The 20929-nt window shown below is 39.3% G+C and overlaps 1 protein-coding gene across 1 annotated transcript in view; it reads left to right on the top strand.

The window, feature by feature from the left end:
- The first annotated feature begins 1115 nt into the window (after positions 1–1115).
- The window catches only part of LOC139714501 (dynein axonemal heavy chain 7-like), a 136827-nt gene continuing 117013 nt past the window's right edge, over positions 1116–20929 (top strand). Inside the window, exons 1-12 of the mRNA XM_071626208.1 lie at positions 1116–1186; positions 4532–4603; positions 5761–5869; positions 6439–6580; positions 7439–7535; positions 8127–8310; positions 10440–10638; positions 11547–11666; positions 12650–12833; positions 13705–13884; positions 14489–14647; positions 20237–20350. Coding sequence (XP_071482309.1) covers positions 1172–1186; positions 4532–4603; positions 5761–5869; positions 6439–6580; positions 7439–7535; positions 8127–8310; positions 10440–10638; positions 11547–11666; positions 12650–12833; positions 13705–13884; positions 14489–14647; positions 20237–20350 — 1575 coding nt within the window. The 5' untranslated portion in view covers positions 1116–1171. The remainder of the gene's footprint in view (positions 1187–4531; positions 4604–5760; positions 5870–6438; positions 6581–7438; positions 7536–8126; positions 8311–10439; positions 10639–11546; positions 11667–12649; positions 12834–13704; positions 13885–14488; positions 14648–20236; positions 20351–20929) is intronic.

The following is a 20929-nucleotide window of genomic DNA, read 5'->3' as shown; positions in this document are numbered from 1 at the left end:
ATAAGTCCATATTTGCCAAATGGAGATATTTGCGATTAAAGGTCAAGAAAAGTAAAGATAATAACTTAGAAAAATTTTGCTTCTTTTGACCATAACTTCAAAAATGTACCTTTATATGTAGTGACCAATATATCATTTAAAAGGTATTATTTTGTACTGTATGACAGAGACCGTACTTCAAAATCTCCGAAAATGGACTTATCGGTTTTTGCAAACAAACTCTTCATAAGTTATGAATAATACATGATTATCAGTAGGTCTACTTTACATCTTATAAGTTAGATCAATTTCATATCAATATGATAATCACTAAACTGGACCGAAAATGTTGGAGTCTTTAGGTCGCCACCCCAAATACCAATGATATTTTGTCAAGAACTGAACATCAATGCACTGCAAAAACAAGAACAGAACAAACAAAAAAACAAACTAAATTCAACAAACATGCCTGAACTGTTTCGTTCTGTTTTGTTTTGTTTTTGTGTGTGTGTGTTTTGAATATTCTATAATAGTCTATTATACTAAATGCCTGTATCAAGTCAAAGGCAAGCATTGTATTTATAAACCAGGGTATCTTGGAAGTTTGGGAACATTGTATAGGCACCCTATTATGATTTGAATTGACTTGATAAAACCACTGACAATATTGACTAAAGTAATGACATTTATCATGGCAACACAACTACACATTCTGCGGTAAAGTAGTGTAGAATCCTCGACTGCCAACAAACGTTCCCACGAATTTGGTTACTGTATTTAATTTCCAGACCGCGTTCGGGAGCCAGACTACGAACGACCCGGATGTAAAACAGAAATTAGCCCGCTACCTTCATTCAGGACCATTGTACTTCCGAGTCGCAACGTAGCGTAGCAACACACAGCGGCATGTACATTGCACGACCTCTCCATGTCTGACACTGTGTGTGGCTAGCTAGCTGGGCTACTGTTACGTATTGTATTACCGTGCGTTTGTTATCAGTTGAATTGTGTACGCTCTATGGATCTCTAGAACTCTACTACGTAAATAACGGAAACCGGTTAGATTGTCTGCGTTTTTCAGCACATCAAACGGCTATTTTCACTTAATTAGTGACTGCAGCAACATACCAACAAGATGAATTCTGTATTTTAGAATCGATTGTAGTTACTGGATGACTGAATACGTGTAAAAATGGCTGACGTTCAGGTGAGTTTCCCCGTTTTGAACTTTTGCATGGTCATTTAAGCGAATCAATAAATTTGCAAGATGTCACCATACACGAACATCGAAAATCGACACTGCGGTAGACTCTACTGTCATAATTAAGTGTCAGCGTTGTTCGCATAACACGATGTATGCTCGTAGGGTTTCTATTCTAACGTTAGGCAGACTAGGGTATAAACAATGAAGGGTCATAATTATTCGGGCCTTCACCATCGTACAGTAGACAGTCTACATTAACAATGAACATGATTAATTTTAAACCAATTTACAATTTTTTTAAGGGATTGTTTTAATGTTATAGAACCTAACCATTCAGTTCGGGAAACCCACTCACAAGGGGGGCCCCTCCTTATAAGTAACCCGTCCCCCTTATAAGTAACCCCGTCCCCCTTATAAGTAACCCCCGGGGCACCCCTTATAAGGAGTCTCCACGCTTTTTTGCAATGCAACGCGAAAATGAAAGGACTGCGGCAATTCGCTTGATTATGTCCATAAAGCTTCACAAGTTTCCTAGTTACTCACGAAATTTGAGCAAAATCGGTTTGAGGCATCATATCTAAAATCATGGATTTAAATGCGATGTCAAACGACCCATGCGGATGCTGAAATGCGAGCGATTACTGGCGTGAGTGTCGCCAGGCGCGGCGGCGCGGCAATGCTTGAGTGCAGACGTGGCGACTCAGTACATGTACTCAGTCGCCACGTCTGCACTCAAGCATTGCCGCGCCGCCGCGCCTGGCGACACTCACGCCAGTAATCGCTCGCATTTCAGCATTCGCATGGGTCGTTTGACATCGCATTTAAATCCATGATTTTAGATATGATGCCTCAAACCGATTTTGCTCAAATTTCGTGAGTAACTAGGAAACTTGTGAAGCTTTATGGACATAATCAAGCGAATTGCCGCAGTCCTTTCATTTTCGCGTTGCATTGCAAAAAAGCGTGGAGACTCCTTATAAGGGGTGCCCCGGGGGTTACTTATAAGGGGGACGGGGTTACTTATAAGGGGGACGGGTTACTTATATGGAGGGGCCCCCCTTGTGAGTGGGTTTCCCGAACTGCCATTAGACTAGACAGCTGAGCCGAGCCTGAGACAGGTCTTTTAACACGTTACGTTAGGCGGACTGCATGACTATTTTTGTATGATCTTTTTTAGCGAGGAAAAAAGGAATCATTTTAAATCAATGGCTAAATACACATGCCAATGACTGTTCTGGGAACGTGTCATTCATATCATAGGGAGTCCGAGAGCTCAGACATCCTCCACTTAATTTGCCCAAGCCAAGCACTACAAGCAGCTCATTTCCACTATCCCTGCTGGCATTGACTGGTAATGGTAGGTGTCCAACAGTGGCAACACACCTAGACAGAAAGATCCGTCTGTCCGGAGGACTCTTTTTATATTTTGCCATTAACACTGTCCTCCGTAGACAGACGGAAGGTTGCAGTACCCATTGCTGTGTGGATGTTCTTAACCACTGTCTCTATGGAAAATTGGGTGAGGTACCTCACCCTTCTCGATTGCGTCTAATTCACGGCCCTAGGTCGGCAAATTTAAGCTTGTATAGTGAAATTAGCTTTTTAAGAATACATTACACTCACCAGATCAATGAATAATCCAACATTTTAGTAGAATTTTCAACGTAAAACACAGCCTGTCGCGTCGTCACGTTCAAACTGCAGAAACACACACTATGAATCTATTAGCCAATCACATGCGAGGTAGTTTCTACGTGTTTGTTTTACTAAAACACGTACCTCGCATGTGATTGGCTTACAGATTCAAAATGGCGACACACAGCTTGCGAACGGCGATGTTGCGATATCGATAAAATTTCTGCGTTTCATCTAACCGAGTTTATGTGAGTATTTCGATTGCACAATTGAGAAATTTATCCCAAATATTGCTGCATAATGTGTCATGTCATGTCAAACTTGTTTGAATGTAAAAAAGCTGTCTGAAATTTGGTTTATCGTAACGTTTGATCTGTGCGCGACTGCTCCACACAGGAGCCGCAATCATTGACTTCGGTCTGTATACGGAGGGGATCCGTGAAGCCAGACGCAGTCTCCGCGGAACATTCCCCGACGGACAGATACAGACCGATCTTTCGGTCAACAACACACCATGACATCGACACTGTTTTCGAACGTTACAGTGAAACCAACACCCCTCTATGATAATTGCTAACATTGCCCGTAAAAGAACAAACTTTCACGCATGAGACTACGCGTGATGGCTTTGCATTCTTCACTGGGGATTTGATGTCAAAATGTTACCACGATTAGGCCCTAGATTCTACTGAAAAAACCTGATGATTAAAGATCAACAGCAAAACATTTCCACATGTACTGTAACACGTTGGCCCTATTGTCAATTTACCAGAGGTACTGTAAGGTACAAACGTGTAGGGGTGTTGGTTTCAAAACACAGTGCAACTGAGCGAGTAGATAAACATCAAAATATCAACCCACGCATTCGAAGCAGTTATCTTGAGGAGCATGTGTAGACCCTAGGCCTACCGTGAATCCTATTTTTAATTCGCGCTTGTGTATGTCTATTTAGTATAGAAGTCTATTCTTTACATGTGAGTAAAATTTCAGGCAAATTGTGTGATATTTTGAGTTTCTATTTTGTATTAATAGAAAAACATTTAATACAGTGTAGGGTGTCGATAAATTGGACACCCAACCATACTGATTTTGTTCTCCTATAAAGGGAAGTAGGGCTTCTACACCGTGTAGTTGTAACATGCATGCGTGTATGCATATTATGCATTACCCGGGCCGTACTAGTAGAACTAGAAAATTCCATTACTTGGAAGGGATACTTTGTTCATTCCTCTTGAGCGTACCTTAAATAAACATGTAGAAATCTTCTGGAAATTTTAATAAACATACACGGTAGATCTACTGTACATTGTAGGTGTACTACTACAAAAGTGTATTTAGGTCTAGAATCTACTTCTATCCAACGCTGGCCTCAGACTTTACATTTATTTATTTATTATTTTTTTTGACAAAAACTTGTCTGCATTTTAGTTTTGTCAATCTTTTCTTGCAAAATTTGCAAAAATTTTATGCGCACAAAAATTCCTGGTTTTGCATTAATGTACACATATACTGTACAGTGTACATGTGCATTACTGGGTGACTGCTTTTGTTTTTCTTGTTACTTTTTTTCAAATGTAGGGTTCATCCTGAATGCTTTCATGAGCAATTGGATGGACTATTATAAATGAATGACCTCGTACAGAATGTGAGGCGCATGCTACAATGTAAGAAAAAAGTGATTAACTTTCTCTGTATTTCGACTTCTTTCTACAGTACCAAGCACCAAGAGCTAACAAAGGCAAGAAACCGGATGATGCCCAGTCGTTTCTACCAACTCTGCCAGCGGTAAGTGCTCAACTTTCATCTGATTTTTGATTTGTTAGACATCTTTTAAAACATCTTTAGTCTCCATGAGATGTTAATTGGTATAATCTCACAGAAATGTGTACAGCATTGAGCGTACAATTGGCCATATAATATGCAAAAGTAGTCGTTTGCAGATCTGTAGGCCTAAAAGTCTGATAAATATTTTTCTGAACTCTTGAAGTTGCAATTTATTACATAATGTACTGTGAAGGACATCCTCACCAGTGGTGGATCCAGAGAGGGGCACATGGGGCATGCCCTCCCCCTTCTTTATTTTTCATTAAAACAAAAAGAAAAAGAAAAAAGGAGGTGCATGTGTCCCCTTTAAAGGGTTAAGTTTGTAAAGGCGCCTAGCTCTCCTTTATGGAATTCCTGGATCTGCCCCTGCTTGCAGTCTAGATTATTAAATGATTGGTCCCTGACGTGAGCTCGAGTTCAAATCACTGGAGATGCATGCCAGGGTGATACATTGTACTACTCGTATTTAGGAGATTTTTACTTCATCCCATAAAATATGGTAAAGAGTGACTGTCATACTGATTCATTAAACCAGCATTTTTAATTTTTATCTTTTTTTTTTTTTCAGTGCTTACCTTGAATCAGTGTATTGCCTCCAAAATGCATTTTTGTTGGTGTATCAGAATGTTTTTGGTCAGCATTTGGCATCTCTGTTTTACACTGTACCTGCATTGGATTATGAATTTGGAAATTGCAAGAAATGCAGATTACAAGTATAAATATCATTTCCTCTTTTACAGTGCTATCATGGTACAACAAAAGGAATTGCTAATGTAAACTTACATTGATTGATAGTATCACATCATCATGATGAACATTGTACGACCATGCCACTTCATATTTGACCTGAAAGCTGTCCCCATAATTGTTCAAGCCAAGATCTTTACAACAATAAGTCTTTGTGCACCATTACCTCAGACTTGTATTTGTCAGCCCTTATGTGATCTGAGTCTTCCATGTTGTGTGTATTGCTTCGTCACTCTGTGACGTTGCAGTATTGTGACACATTTTAAACAAAGAGTGCAAATTTTGTGTCAAATGTTGTGTTTCCAAATGGTACAGAATTGTTCGGAAAACTTTTGACTGTCTTTTGTCTTATAAATACCCTTCAATAACAGAAACGCTCCAAGCCTGTTTGGCAGGCCAACCCACCTTCATTCATCTTGACTGGCAAGCCGCCTGAAGAGGAGGTAGAAGATCTGAGTGTTACTGCACAAATTACACCAAGTAAGTAGCCTATTATCATGACTGCTCTTGGCACACAGTTTCTCGTTACGTTGTAGCTTTCAAATTTGAGACAGGAAATATGTTTACATTAAACTGGTCCCATTAATGGTTGTAGATTACTCTCAAACAGACATGAGAGATTACCAACCAGCTGAATTTGTTTTGTCACTGACGAGCAAGCCAATAAGATACATGTAGGCATGCGACAGCAAACCATTTTCTGCTCTGCAAGGAGATTAGTGAGACAGGAACAGAGGCTGCACTGTCAACTGTTATTCAGACCTCCTACATTGTGTTTATGCTCCGTGAATTATTCAAAGCGAAACTGTTATCCACACATGACCAGACTTGAAGTGTGCTCTTCAAGTTGTAGCAATGCAATGGGATGTATAAATTGCTCTACATGTGACTGGCATTCTTATGTTTGGTCTGTGATATAATTGATCCGTCCTTTTGGAACAAGTGTTTGCTTTCCTATCATCATTGCAAGACTTACTGATACTTGCCTTTCCTTGTTTCATACATACCTGCAGTTCGTTATCACAGTTCTTATCTTTTTCCCCCGCTAGGAACGCGGAAAGCGCGAACGAGAACTCGCACCAAGTCAAATGAGGCGGAGCAGAATGGAACCAATGGGAACAAAGGCAAGGGCTTCTCTCACCCCAGGAAAGACCGGGAGACCTTCAGAAATGCCCTTGTTAACATCATCATGTAAGTTCAGCTCACATGTAGAGATCAAAGCGATGTTATAGTGTTGGTTGAGATAGGTCTTTCTGTTGTCAACTTCTTTTTAGATAATGAGAAAACTCTTATAAAATACGAAAGCCTTTCACTTCTTAGATATCCCAGAGTGAAGACATAGCTGCCTGAAGATGAACCAAATTTTTCCTTATAGATGATTAGTCTGTGGTTGTACCATTCACTTCTGGGCAAAGACGGAGATTACAATTATTTAGGTAATTTTATATGTGATCCTGATTCCTATCTAGCCAATGCGAAATGAAATGGCTATCCAGGAGAGAAATCTGTTGTGTTTTATATGTCACAACCAGAATTCGGAATGATTTTAAACACCCATTTCTTGGCTTCACTAAGCAGTCAGAATTTTCAAAAACTAAAAAAAAAACTAAAAAAAATTAGTGTCATTGCTGTTATTAGACTCACTGTCATCATTACTTTCAAGATCATGATTAGAAATACCGTCACTCTGTGTGTGTGTATGTGTGTGTGTGTGTGTGTGTGTGTGTGTGTGTGTGTGTGTGTGTGTGTGTGTGTGTGTGTGTGTGTGTGTGTGTGTGTGTGAGTGTGTGTGTGTGTGTGTGTGTATTAACCTGTAGATGCTGCAATACGGTAATATGTGTTGAGTATCTGTGAATTTGTAATAACAGTGAATGTTGTTCTCTTCACATTTAGCACCATGAAAACCCCAGTGACAACTTCATGTACATGGTACAATGATCAAGTTGGTCAAAAAAAAAAGAAAGGAAAAAGAAAAAAAAAGTGGAAGGGAGATGTATAACCATTGAATGCACCTGATGTTCTAAATGTATTTCTTGATCATGTTTGTAGGCAAGAGGAAGCCAGTGAAAGACCATCATCCGCTGATGGAGAGCTTCCCCCACTCTCCAGGACTGGATCTCCAACTGCTGCCGAAAAGGACATTCTGGTAAGATGGGAGCTGAAGGGATTGAAAATATCCAGGGCTTTTTATGAACTTGAATAATAATAAGTTGATTCCTACAATGTACCCCCCCTCCATTTTTGTCTAAAATACACAGTACAGGAATAGAGACGAATTCAAGAATCAATAGCTTGAAGACAGGAATATTGCTACTAGTGAACGCAGATGAATTTTCTGGATCTTGTAAATAAGCTCTTGAAGACAGTTGGCCGAGTGCCGAAAACCCCCCAAAATTAAAGGATAAGCAAATAATGAATAATCAATTGACTATGTCATTGTTTGGGTGACAAGACCGTGTATCTGAAATTTTGTTGAAAATTACTTTTTTATGGTCAGGTTATCAGTTAAGGGATGTCCTGTCGAAATGCTAGCTATTTTACTCCAAAATAAAGCCATTGTGGCTTGTCAAAGAAAACACTATCCCATTTGATGTAGTGCTTTGGCTGCCATGTTTTGTTTTTTTTTTGTTCTCGGAACATTTAGCATTTTGTAGTATACAAGGTCTTGTCGCCCCAGCGACGATATATATGTGTTTGACAATAATTCAGTGATTACCTCTTCTGCTACATCTTGCAGCGCTACTACTACTACATCCACAACGGCATTGACACGGAGCACGTGGCTCCGATGGAGGACTCGTGGCTGGAGAATGTCCTCCATCTGGTGGCGGCCGGCCTCAAGGAGGGCCATGGTGAAACCATTGAGAACCTCTCCGACGAAATGAAGGAAGACTATCTCCTCAGCGTAAAGAAGTCCATTGGTTAGTAGCAGTGACACTCTTGGCTTGCAATAACCATGTCTAGTTAATCATAAAAGTTGTCAACTGACTGCCTTGAGCTAGGGCTCAAATATTGGACCATCGTCACAGTCAAATGAAAGAGACAAGATAGATGTTTTCCCATTTTTATGCCTCCGCCAACGAAGTGGCCGGAGGCATTATGTTTTCGGGTCGTCCGTCTGTCCGTCCGTATGTACGTACGTCCATCCCGTTTTGTTTTTGTCGATATCTCAAGAACCGAGTGGTGGTTTTACATCAAACTTGGTATGAGGGTATATCCTGGGGGGATAATACATTGTTTGGATTTGAGGGTCACGGGGTCAAAGGTCAAAGGTCACAGGTTATTTTGTGGAAAAAAAGGTTGAAAATTCATGTTTTTCTCCATATTTCGCAAATGGTTCAAGGTATCTTCATGGAACTTAGTATATATGCTTGTTTCAATGGGCAGTGATTATCTAGGGAAGTTGGGGGTCATGGTTCAAAGGTCATGGGGTCAAAACATCAAAGTCAACTCCTCAAAATATCACTACTTTCCTTATATTTGTGGAATGCCTGAAGGTTTTTTTTTTTTAACTTGATGTATGCATGTATTATACCCAATATATATTTTTGGGGAAGTTTCTTGCCAAAAGGTCAAAGGTCAAAGGTCAAGTGAAAGTGCTGACTTGCACTTTTTCCTCCATATCTCAAAAGTAACTCAAGGTATCATCATGAAACTTACATATTTATGCATGTTCAACCTAACAGTGATTCTCTTTGGAACTGTGTGGTCAAAGGTCAAACGCCAGGTTTAGATAATGCTATTTTCCCATTTGATACTGAAATTATACTTTTTCTCAATACCTTGAAAATTACTCAATGCATAAACTTATAAAAGGGTCAAAAGTCAGTAAAAATCATCAGTTCCCCAAATACCTACACTCTGACATTTAATCATTCATCCAATTGAACCTAGTTCTAGGAAAGTGAACATTCAGCACATTTGTGGCAAACCTGTCATTTTAATATTTTGCCAATTGTGTGAAACTGCCATCACACATTGTCAAGACATTGTACTATAGACCTATTAGGAGAACCATGCATTATGGCGGAGGCATATCAGTCGCCGTAGCGATATATCTGGTTTTAATCCTGTAATTCTCATGGACATTCACACAATGTGAAACTACTAAAGCGTAGTTTGCTTCCTGATAACTTTTAGAAGTTGGAGCACTTGGTCACACTACAGACAAAACTATGTGTAGCTTCAGTGATGCAAAATTAGCCATAGTTTTGGTCTCTTACTGGAAAACATTGTAATATGCACACAGCATACAAAAAAATGCACAATGTGCGTAAACAACTTGAAGGGATCTATTGTGGCATCACCACACAAAACTACAAATTTGTAGGTGTACAGTAGTTTCATGAAAAGTGAGAAACCTCCCCAAGTGCATTCAGGAAGTTTTGAGGGAAGTTTCCTGGGCAGCTTCTCAAGAAGTTTGCAGTCACACTGCTCAAACTACGCAAAGTAAGATAGGCCTACCAGGTAGTCATACTATGCCTAGTTTTGTGTAGTGTGACCGCATCCATCGATATGGCTGCATCTGACTCGGACTTGCGTCTGGAGATTTCCATAGGAACTAGTGGTTCAAGTGTAATAACTGAGTGTACTTGTGACATTGCAGAGGTGCAAAATATTTTCTTGCCTTTAGTAATAAACAAACAAAGGTTGTTTACCTTGGATACCCATGACCCATGCTGGCTAGATATATTTTTCACTTCACTTCCAGATGCCAGATGTTGGCATAGTAAAATTGCAAGCCAAACACAGACACTGGCACGCTGAGCATGGATGTATAAAATGATGTAGAACCCACATTATGTGCACCATGTAGCCGACATTAAATGCGTTAAATACATGTAGATTCAACCAGGCACAACACAATACATGAAAATAAGAATTCACAAAAATATGGACATAAAGTATTCACAGAGATTCCCATCTGAATTGTAATTGAGAGAAATATAAATACTAATAAGAAGTGCATTATTTTCAAATGAAATGAAATGAAATGAAATGAAATAAACATCAAATGACACCTCTTTAATTTTTGATTGTAAATTTACAGTTGACTTTGTCCTGCGTGACCCCCGTGAACGGGATGACGACAAGCAGGAGGAGCTGATTCCACACCGGGCTGAGCTCTCCGTGGTGCCCAAGCCCTGGAACAAGGCCTTTCTCACCTCCCAGGCCAGCATAGTCCAGGAACTGGACATCACCAACCCCACCATGCTGCAAGTCCTGGAACTTTGGCATGTCTCCTTTGGGTAAGTTCATCAGGAAGCTAATATACAATTTTGTACAAATAGTGAATGTTCACCAGTGCGATAGTACAAATATTCGCACGGGGTGGAAGATAGAGGCGAGCTATTTAACGAGGCGAAGCCGAGTTGAATAGTGTGTTTCACCGAGTGTGAAATCTTGTTTCATTGCATGAGTAAAGATCATACACTATTTGTTTTATACAACACCTAGAACGTCAACAGATGTGGTCCAGGCAGATTCTTGTATTTGAAATGGCAACCATTTTCTGTGTAAGACGAATGAGTAGCCACACAGTCACAGTCATGGCGTAGGCCTACATACGCAAAGCCGATCGGTTGAAGTTGTTTACAAAAATGAGTGCCAAAAGTATGCGTTTGTAAGTATGCGTTTGTAAGCACGCTTGTGATTGTTGAGTGCGGGCAGCAAATGTTTGTTTATTGTGACATCAGAGCGGTGCGATACAACCAAAACTTTGAGTCAATCATCACTTTAACACGGGAGTCAACGGAAATGGGTGACGTCAGCTGCTCGCTATCCATCTTTACTCATAAAACAAAATTGCAATGGGCAAAACAAATCAGGTAGCTACATTCTTTTTAGGTGTTGTATAATATATTCCATTCAGCCATCTATGGTATTCTGTCACAAGTCTAATAGTGGTATATACTGAAAGCTTTGTTTTACGTGAATTCACCGAAACTTCCACAAGGGTCGATAAGAATGAACAATAAAAAGTGAAGAGACATTGTGCACAATCGCCAACTCACTCTCAACCTCTCATCACAAACACTCGTGCACACATGCTGCAATACATTCCTGCCATGAGACGTACTCCACATAACTAGAAGAAATACAGAGGATCCAAGGCTAATAACGAGTGTTGTGCAAATTGCTTTTGATCTCTCTGCAGAAATCTGCGTCTGGTTGACGTCCAAGAGTTCCATCAGAAGACGACTTCCATGGAGCTGCCTTTGTTTCAGACCCTCGTCATGAGACACATTGAGGGCGCCAAAGAGAAGCTGCTCAAAAAGTAAGAATATTTTATTCCTCTTCTTGTGCACTTAAAGGACAAGTTCACCTTCATAGATATAAGGATTAAGAGAATGCGGCGATACCAGTAGAACACATCAGTGAAGGTTTGAGAAAAATTCGACAATCTGTTCAAAAGTTATGAATTTTTGAAGTTTCAGTGCTGCCATCGCTGGATGAGAAGACTACCACTCACAGCTTATGATGTTATGTGCGTAGAACAATATAAAGGAAGTACATGTACGTATACAGAAAATGCAACATATTTTCACTTTTCTCGCATTATAATAGAGCACTCACAACTTGCTCTTTCAGAAGGCAGGGGGGAATAATATTACCCTTAACTATATGTCAACAGCGAGTCAAAGGAATGTGTGCTTTTTCAGGAAATTTTGTGGAATTCTCTCTATATCTTCCTTACATTGTTCTATGCATGTGACATCATACACTTCTAGTAGTCTTCTCATCCAGCAATGATTGTACAAAAACATAAAGAACATGCGACTTTTGAATGGATTGTCTGATTTTCCTCAAACTTTTCATGATGTGTTAATTGCTGCGTTCACGCTATCCTTTTGTATATGAAGGTACATATTGTACTTGTACATGTGTAGACTTGTCCTAGTGGACCCTTATGTATCCAGACATGTAGCTGAACTTGTCATGCTGTTTCCCCATTGTTTAGTAACCCACCAAGACGTGACCTACACAGTTGTAGATTAGCAAGCCCATTCAGGTGTTCAGTAGTGATATGCCCAAGTCCATTACAAATGTAATGGCACAGGGTATGTACATGTACTGCTACACAGGTTACTACAGTGTACTACTACTATTACAGTAATAATTACCATTACTACGTAAACTGCTACTACAAATGTCAGAATTACAGACTTATGGGATTTACACTTTTGAGAAGTGATCAAAACCAAAAGCGGGTTTTTCGGATACTGAAAGTCTTGTGCTTTCTTTCTTGTTACTCGTAAGGTGGTTCCCAGAAGTGCAAAACATCTACTACCAGGGCAACCGTCGCAAACTGGTGCCCAGCAACCACAACGGCAAGAAGCTGGAGGCTTTCTTCAACTGTGCCGCCACACTGATGACCCAGCACCTCCAGGAGCTGTGCCTCGACTCCATGAATGATTTCACCGGCCTGATCTGTCAGTCTCCGGTAAGATTCAACCGTCCCTTTCAGCTTTGCTTTTTCCTTTTTCCATTTTTCTACCGTAAAGGAATAGAATGTGAAACAGGAGAAACGCAAAACCTAACCAAACTAACCCTTCCCACCATCAAACCCTTTCAGCTTCCTTTTTTTTTCTTTTTTCCGTATTCAAAAGGAATAGAATGTGAAATAGAAGAAGCACAAAACCAAACAAAACTTACCCTACCCGCCCCAACCCTTTCAGCTTCCTTTTTTTCTTTTTATCCTCAAAGGAATAGAATGTGAAACAAAAGAAGCACGAAACCAAACCAAACTAACCCCACCCACTCCCCCCCCCCCAAAAAAAAAACCAACTTTCAGCTTCCCTTTTTCTTTTTATCTTCAAAGGAATAGAATGTGAAACAGAAGAAGCAAACAACCAAACCTAACTAAACTACCTCCCCCCCCCCAAGGAAAAAAAAAAAATCAAAAGGATAGAAAAGAAGGAAAACGTGTCACACTTCGTTATTGCCTACATGTGTAATGTTCTAGACGTTATCTAGTATTTATGCTATGGATGTGGCTTGCCCATGGAGAATACTGCATACCTTGTCATTTCCATTCTTTAGTGGGAATTACATTGTTTCAAAAAATGTTCCTGCCAATGAACCATTCCCCAGTGTACCAGGTACTCAGATACTAGGTCTTAAGGATCATGATTGTGATCCTAGGACTAGCTAGCAAAACTCATAAAAAGAAAGTCAAAAATACCCCAGCAGTAACCAAAAAAAAACAACAACAAACAAACAAACAGAGTTAGATGGATGAAGAACAAGTCTTGCCCTGAATACCAGTATCTGTAATAGTAATGATTTGCTCTTTTTCCTTGGCCCTGTACAAGTCATCAACCCGTGCCTTCGAGCACCCCGGCTTCGTGATCCGCCTTGTGCTGGAGGGCAGTGACATCAAGTTTGAGCCGACCTTTCCCGACTTCGAGGTTGTGCTCCTCAACGTCTATGATGTCATGATCAAGGCCGTGAGCGTGGTTCCGAGGGTGGAGACAAAGCTGTACTCAGAATGGGTGAGTGACGAAAGATGGCTGATGGAAAGATCCAGTTTCCTTTTTGATTATAGTATTAATAATTTAACTTCTATAGCGCTATGTGACTGGCATATTTAGAAAATGATTATTTATTTATTTTCTTTTTGTTATTCAGAGAAAAGTTTTTGTATACTCTTTTGAAGCTGGCTTTAGAGAGAGATATCATTACTGTGACAGGTATTAGCTGCCATCTAAAGAGTACATCTAATATTCCTTTTTATCTTCTGGTAATGTGTACACTTGATGAGCTGTCCAATTCCATGTCCTTCTTTGAGGAAACTAAATGCTGATTTTACATTTGTGTTTATATGTATGTGTACAATACAATGTTAAACTATTGGTTTAGTATTGGTTGAGATGAGGATTCAGCATTTAATTCTTTTGAGATACTTAGAAATCCCTGTATGAAATGTTAGAGAGCATACAATTCTATAAGGAATTCACATTTTATTTGATGTAAATTGGTTTTGAAATATGATTGACATTGCCATCCGAAACTGTACCATCAAAAAAGGAAAGTAAAGACAATGGCAACCTGAGTTGGCGTCATTGACCATTCCATTGTCTGTGTTGACCATTCCAGAGTGGCCCCAAGTCCAAGGCCACACTGCATCCCATCATCCTGGAGGAGATTCTGGCTGACCACAAAGCCAAGATTAAAGAGATCATCAAGCAGGAGAGCGAGCAGCCGAAGGATCACCTCAAGATCTACGACAAGTACATGTTCCTCATCAACAAACAGGTAGGCCACACTGACTTTCACCTCCCCCCACTCTTGAGGGCAGAGCTCGCACTCATGGAATCTCACAGAAGGGCCATCATGATAAGGACTTAACTCTTTATGTGCCACGTTCGCACGTCCGACTCAGTTGATGGCGTGCCAACTTCGCATATTCTGCTCAACAAACAAAGCCGCCAAAACCGATCGATAAATCGGCTAATCACTGCTAATCCCTCGGCACAATGAAAGCGTTTCTCGTTTCTCGTACTTTTGTTCCTCTCATATACGGCTTGCATTCTATGTGGTGATTGACTATCAAGCGGTGTTCCCAACTAGATTTGCTCGTACATTCTAAGTTACTATCACGGTTTTATGTGCAAAAGTCATGCCTTTACAGTAATGCAGCAAGTGGTTATTCAAGAAAAATTGAAAATAGATTCGTCATACAATTTATATTGAAACAAATCTTGGCATTCCTCATTAACTTTGCCTGGTTTTATGCCCATCTTAACAGAAATTTGTAGAAGTTATACACATTGGAAAAACAGAATTCTTTCTCAAAGCATGACTACCTTCCTGTCTCAGAATAACGTGGCACACAGGGGGTTTCCACCGTGGCACATAAAGAGTTAACTGATCTTATTACATCTATCTGAAGGATGGCTGATCATTAGTTGACTCTATCATGATCGTCTCATATCTTCATGACTTTGGTGATATCTTTTGATAGTGGAATTCAAGCCATAGCTTTGTGGCAAGTTTATGATGAGTGAATGATATTGGGAATGGAAGAATTATGCAGGATGATTTGAAGCTGTCATTTGTCATAATATAGACATGAAATAAAAGATGTTCTGATCTGAAAAATTCACTTTGGTCTAAGACAAACTTGCCGCCAAATGCTAGCTACCGATGGAATGCTATACAGTTATCGCCCTGTATTCCTTATGATACTCGCTTCTGGCATATTCTTTTCTATACGTGTAGATGTGATTTACTTGTAAATTAGTAGTTTTTTGTCAGATCATGCAAGTTATGTGCAATATTGTTCTGCTGCGGATAGCATCTTTCATCAATCTGTGCACATTCAACTATAGATGCATGCAATTCATGTTACATAGATATGACAATTTGCTGATTAGCAGCACCACTGTTTTGCATTCGCTACCTACTGGCGCAGATACCGTGAAACTATTACCATTGATAACTGTAGAGACCATCTGCTCTCACATGGGATTGTGGTATTGTTATGCCTATAGTGGGTTGTTTAACTCTTTATGTGCCATGGTGGAAACCCCCTGTGTGCCACGTTATTCTGAGACACGAAGGTAGTCATGCTTTGAGAAAGAATTCTGTTTTTCCAATTTGTATAACTTCTACAAATTTCTGTTAAGCTAGACATAATAGTGAGCAAAGTTAAAGAGGAATGCCAAACTTTGCTTCTATATACAATGTATAACAATTCTATTTTCAATTTTTCTTTTGAATTACCAGTTGCTACATTACTGTAAAGGCATGACTTTTGCACATAAAATAGTGACAGAAACTTAGAATGTACACGCAAATCTAGTTGGGAACACCGCTCGATAGTCAATCACCACATAGAATGCTAGCCGCATGTGAGAGGAACAAAAGCGCAAGAACCGCTTTGATTGTACCGTAGGATTAACGATTTATCAATCGGTTTTGGCTGCTTTGTTTGTTGAGCAGAATATGCGAAGTTGGCACGCCGTCAACTGAGCCAGACATGCGAATGTGGCACATAAAGAGTTAACTTAGAGATGGGCAAGTTTGTTATATTTGTTAAATCTGTTTATTTTCATGGGGGGCCGGGGGGGGGGGGGGGGGGAGGGGGGGGGAGGGGGAATGAACAGAAAAGCAGTGAAATATCTTGCCAACTGACAGCTACTGTATGTATGCGTCTGGATAGTTCCATCCGTGTGATTGATGTGAGTACATCTGGACTATAAAATCAGAAATAATCACGGCACAAGATTTCCGCATATTGAAGCTTATTTCCTTTTTTTGCGACATTAGAATTTTGCGACTGGTACTAGCACTCAATGCATATAGTGTAGACAAGAACCGCTGTGTGCATTGCAATTTGGCAAATTTTGGCTCACTCAAAATCAAAGGACAAGTTCACCTTCATAGACATGTGGGTTGAGTAAATGCAGCAATATTAGTAGAACACATCAGTGAGATTTTGAGCAAAATCGGACGGGTCAATCCGTTAAAAAGTTATGAATTTTTGAAGTTTCTGCTCAGTCACGGCTGGATGAAAAGACTAATATAGCTTGTGATGTCACATGAGTACAACGATAAAAAGAAAGAATAAAGAAAATTAAAACATATTTCCATTTTTCTCGCATAACAAAAGAACACTCGACTTCTCTCTTTCAGAAGGCAGGGGGAATAATATTACCCTTAACATACGTCAGTAGCAAGTCAAAGAACTGTGCAATTTATTCAAAAAGTTAAGTTTTGTGAAATTCTCTTTTCATTTTCCTTATACAGTCAAACTCGGATACCTCGACGTCGGATAAGCCGAATATCACTTACCTCGGGGGCAAAATGAAAGTCCCGATTGTTCCTATGGAGCTTCCGTGTATTAAAAGTCGCGTAGCTCGAAAAAGATAACTCGAAGTTCGGTTACCTCGAAGGGAAATCTACTGTCCCGATCTTAATTAACTTATTGTTTTTCCCCAGGATGTTGCTCGAATCGAAATTGCAAACATCACTCAGCATCTCCGATTAAGCGCGCGTGGACAGTGAAGACATGTCACAAATGTTTTTACCCTCGATTGTAAATATTCTGAGACCAGAACAATCGCGCGACCAATTAAGAAATACCCGATACACAGCTGACAAGAAAAATCCCCAACACCTACCAACACACGTACATGGTATGCACATAGCACCCGTGCCAATGGAGTGCTTACGATAGCACTACGCGCTGCCCCATCATCTGCTTTTCTCTAACCACTGTGTTCTGATTTTTGATCGAGATATACCCATACCGTGCGCGTAGATTTCTCAACCGTTGTGGCGCACCTGCTTACGTTGACAGTTATATCTTTGCCATTAATCACGCTCCACTGTCAAAACATCAATCTCCGGCGTAGTGCCTTTTTTTAAAACTTGTTTTTTTTTGCCTTTCACGAAGTTTGTTTCATTTATTCTTCCCCGAGAACGCAAGCGCTGAAACTTTTTTTTTTCCAGCAATGCGATTATCAAAATCTGGAAGTATACGCCGATCACAATGAAGAATAGAATACACAGGGCTCCGCACTAACTTTTATCGGGCCACCAATATCATTGATTTTTATTTTCTGGTGGTCGAAAGTAAAATCTGGTGACACACACAAAAAGAAAAATCAGGAAAAACATTAGAAAAACTAAATCGGTCCTACTAAACATAGAAAAATCATTGAAGTGATACAGATGCCCATGTCTAAAACAAATGAATAGAAAATTCAATCATCTCACTCTGTGTTTTAAGATTTGACAAATAGGCGTAGAGATTATTATAAAAGTTGATGCCTATATATTTAGGAGGTCAAAACATACGTTTGAAATGAGAAAATGGGAGCATTTGCTGACATTTGTTAGCATCCGACATTTGTTTTAGCATTGTAAAAAGCCGAAAGTTACCGTTATTCATTTTTAAATGTAAAAGCAAACAACCGACATTCATTTTAGAGTCTTACGGAGCTGAATGCTGTCCTAATCCATTTCCAAACGTGAAAGCAAATATCCGCTATTTGTTTTAGCATCTAACTGAGCGGATTAATACCATTAATCATTTCCAAATGCTAAAGCAACAATCTGTTATTTATTTTTGCATCGTACGGAGCAGAATATTACCGTTATTCATTTCAAACATCCGACATTTATTTCATTATCGAACGGAGCCGAATGTTACTACTGTCCACTTCCGAAAGTGAAATGAATCATCTGACAATTATTTTATCATCGCACGGAGCCGAATGTTACTGTTTTTCATTTTTGAACGTCAAGGCAGACATCAGACATTTTGGACCATCAAACGTATAGCTGAATAATACTGATATTTATTTCGAAATGTACCATAGCAAATATCCAATATTTATATCATCGTATGGGGCAGAATGTTACTGCTATTCACTTCCAAACATGCCAAACGTAAAAGCGATCATTCGACATGTATTTTAGCGTCTTCCGGAGCTGAATTTTATTGACATTTACTTTCGAAAGTAAAAGCACACATCCGGCATTTATTTTATCAGCGTACGGAGTTGAATATTATTGTTATTCATTTCAGAACATCAAAGCAAACATTCGACATTTATTTTAGCATCTTCCGGAGCTAAATGTTATTGCAATTTACTTTCGAACGTAAAAGCAAACATCCAGCATTTATTTTATCATCGTAAGGAGTTGAATATTATTGTTACTCTTTTCCGAACGTCAAAGCAAACATCAAACATTAATTTTACCATTAAACGCAGCTGAATGTTACTGTTATTCATTTCGAAATTTAAAAGCAAACATCAGACAGTTATTTTAGCATCGCCGTATGGACACGATGGAGCAGAATATTACTGCTATTCACTTCCGAACATAAAAACGATCGTCTGACATCTATTTTAGCATCTTCCGGAGCCGAATGCTATTGCTATTTCCTTTCAAAAGTATAAGGAAACATCCGACATCTATTTAACCATCGTACGGAGTTTAATGTTACTGTTTTTCATTTCCGAACGTCATAGCAAAAATTCGACATTTACTTCAGCGTCTTCCGGAGCCGAATGTTAGCCTTATTCATTTCGCAAAATCAAATATATGACATTAGTTTTAGCACCATACGGAGCTGAGTCTTATCGTTATTTATTTCCAAAAGTATGAGCAAACATCCGACATTTATTTTAGTATCATACCGAGTCGAATATTACCGTAATTCATTTCCACAATTAAACGCAAACCTCTGACATTTATTTTAGCATCTTACGGAGCCGATTGTTACCGCTGTTCATTTTCAAAAGTAAAGGCAAACATCGAACTTTTTGTGTGTGTGTGTGTGTGGCGCGATCGGGCCACCAAAATCTTTATTTCTGAAATTTTGATTTCATTTCCGATTTTCACTCAATTCATTCATATAAAAGTTGATTCAATTCCAATTGACAAGCATGCAAACAATCAGTAGGCACTATAACAGACACCATGTTGAACATCGATAAACGTCGAACATCGATAAACATCGGATAAGTCGAAGAAAATTCAACGTACGCGTACCTCGAAATTCGCGTACGTCGAACCATTTTCTTCAGTCCCGACGAATTCGAGGTATCCGAGGTTGACTGTATAGTTGTACGCATGTGACATCACACACTGTAGTAGTCTTCTCTTCTAGCAGTGACTGCGCAGATACTTAGAATATTTGTAACTTTAGAACAGATTGTCCATTTTTTCCTCAAACTTTCACTGATGTGTCCTACTAATATTGCTGCATTCTCTCAATCCTCATGTATGTGAAGGTGGACTTGTCCTTTAAAGTGCACATGAAAATTTCTGGTTTTGAAGTTTTACAGGCAAACAAACTGATATCATTTGATGGATCTTTCTCTGCAGGCTGATGCTGATGTTGAGCAGTTCATGCAGGAGGAGCACACATTTGACGAGTATACCAAGGAGGTGGAGAAGTACCACCAGCTGAACGAGGAGATCATGTTCCACACACGCAAGGTTTGTCCCGTGGCAGAGATGCCCACCATTATTTATTTATTTTTTTTGCAGTAGGTTTTAGTGATATCTTTTTGTTTTTGTTTTTGCCAAAAATACTGCACGGTTTTAGGGAAAATACTGTTTTCCCCAGGTTCTATTATAACACATGTCTATCGCAGGAAAGCCTGTTTTTATTCTATATTATGTTTCCCCACCAAAAAGGCATTTTCCTCAGCCCTGGGAATACTGCGATGCTGTTTACAATGTTGACATGGCTTTTAGTAGAGATTAAAATATAGGCTCTTCAAAAAAAAATAAAATAGATAAACAAAACAAAAACAAAACGTAACAAAAACAAACAAACAAACAAGAAACTAATTGCCAGAGCTCATGCATTTGGTTGCTCAGCACTAAAATAAATGAGTTAATATCACAAAGCAAAATAAAACAAAAATCTTGAGCATGTGAGAAGACACAGTTGACGCGTTTGCTATTCAAGGATTAGATATGAATTGATGAAATCAGTTGAAGGCTGAAATAGATCAGTGCTAATATTTCCTATTCAAATTGTTTATAATACTGCTATTTGGTTTGTTTTGT

Source organism: Diadema antillarum, unplaced genomic scaffold (genome assembly GCF_040938485.1).
Source record: "Diadema antillarum isolate AM-2024a unplaced genomic scaffold, OU_Dant_1.0 seq00002299_RagTag, whole genome shotgun sequence".
Classification (NCBI taxonomy): domain Eukaryota; kingdom Metazoa; phylum Echinodermata; class Echinoidea; order Diadematoida; family Diadematidae; genus Diadema; species Diadema antillarum.
The sequence above is the reverse complement of the archived record's forward strand: the minus strand, read 5'-3'. Positions and strand labels throughout refer to the sequence as shown.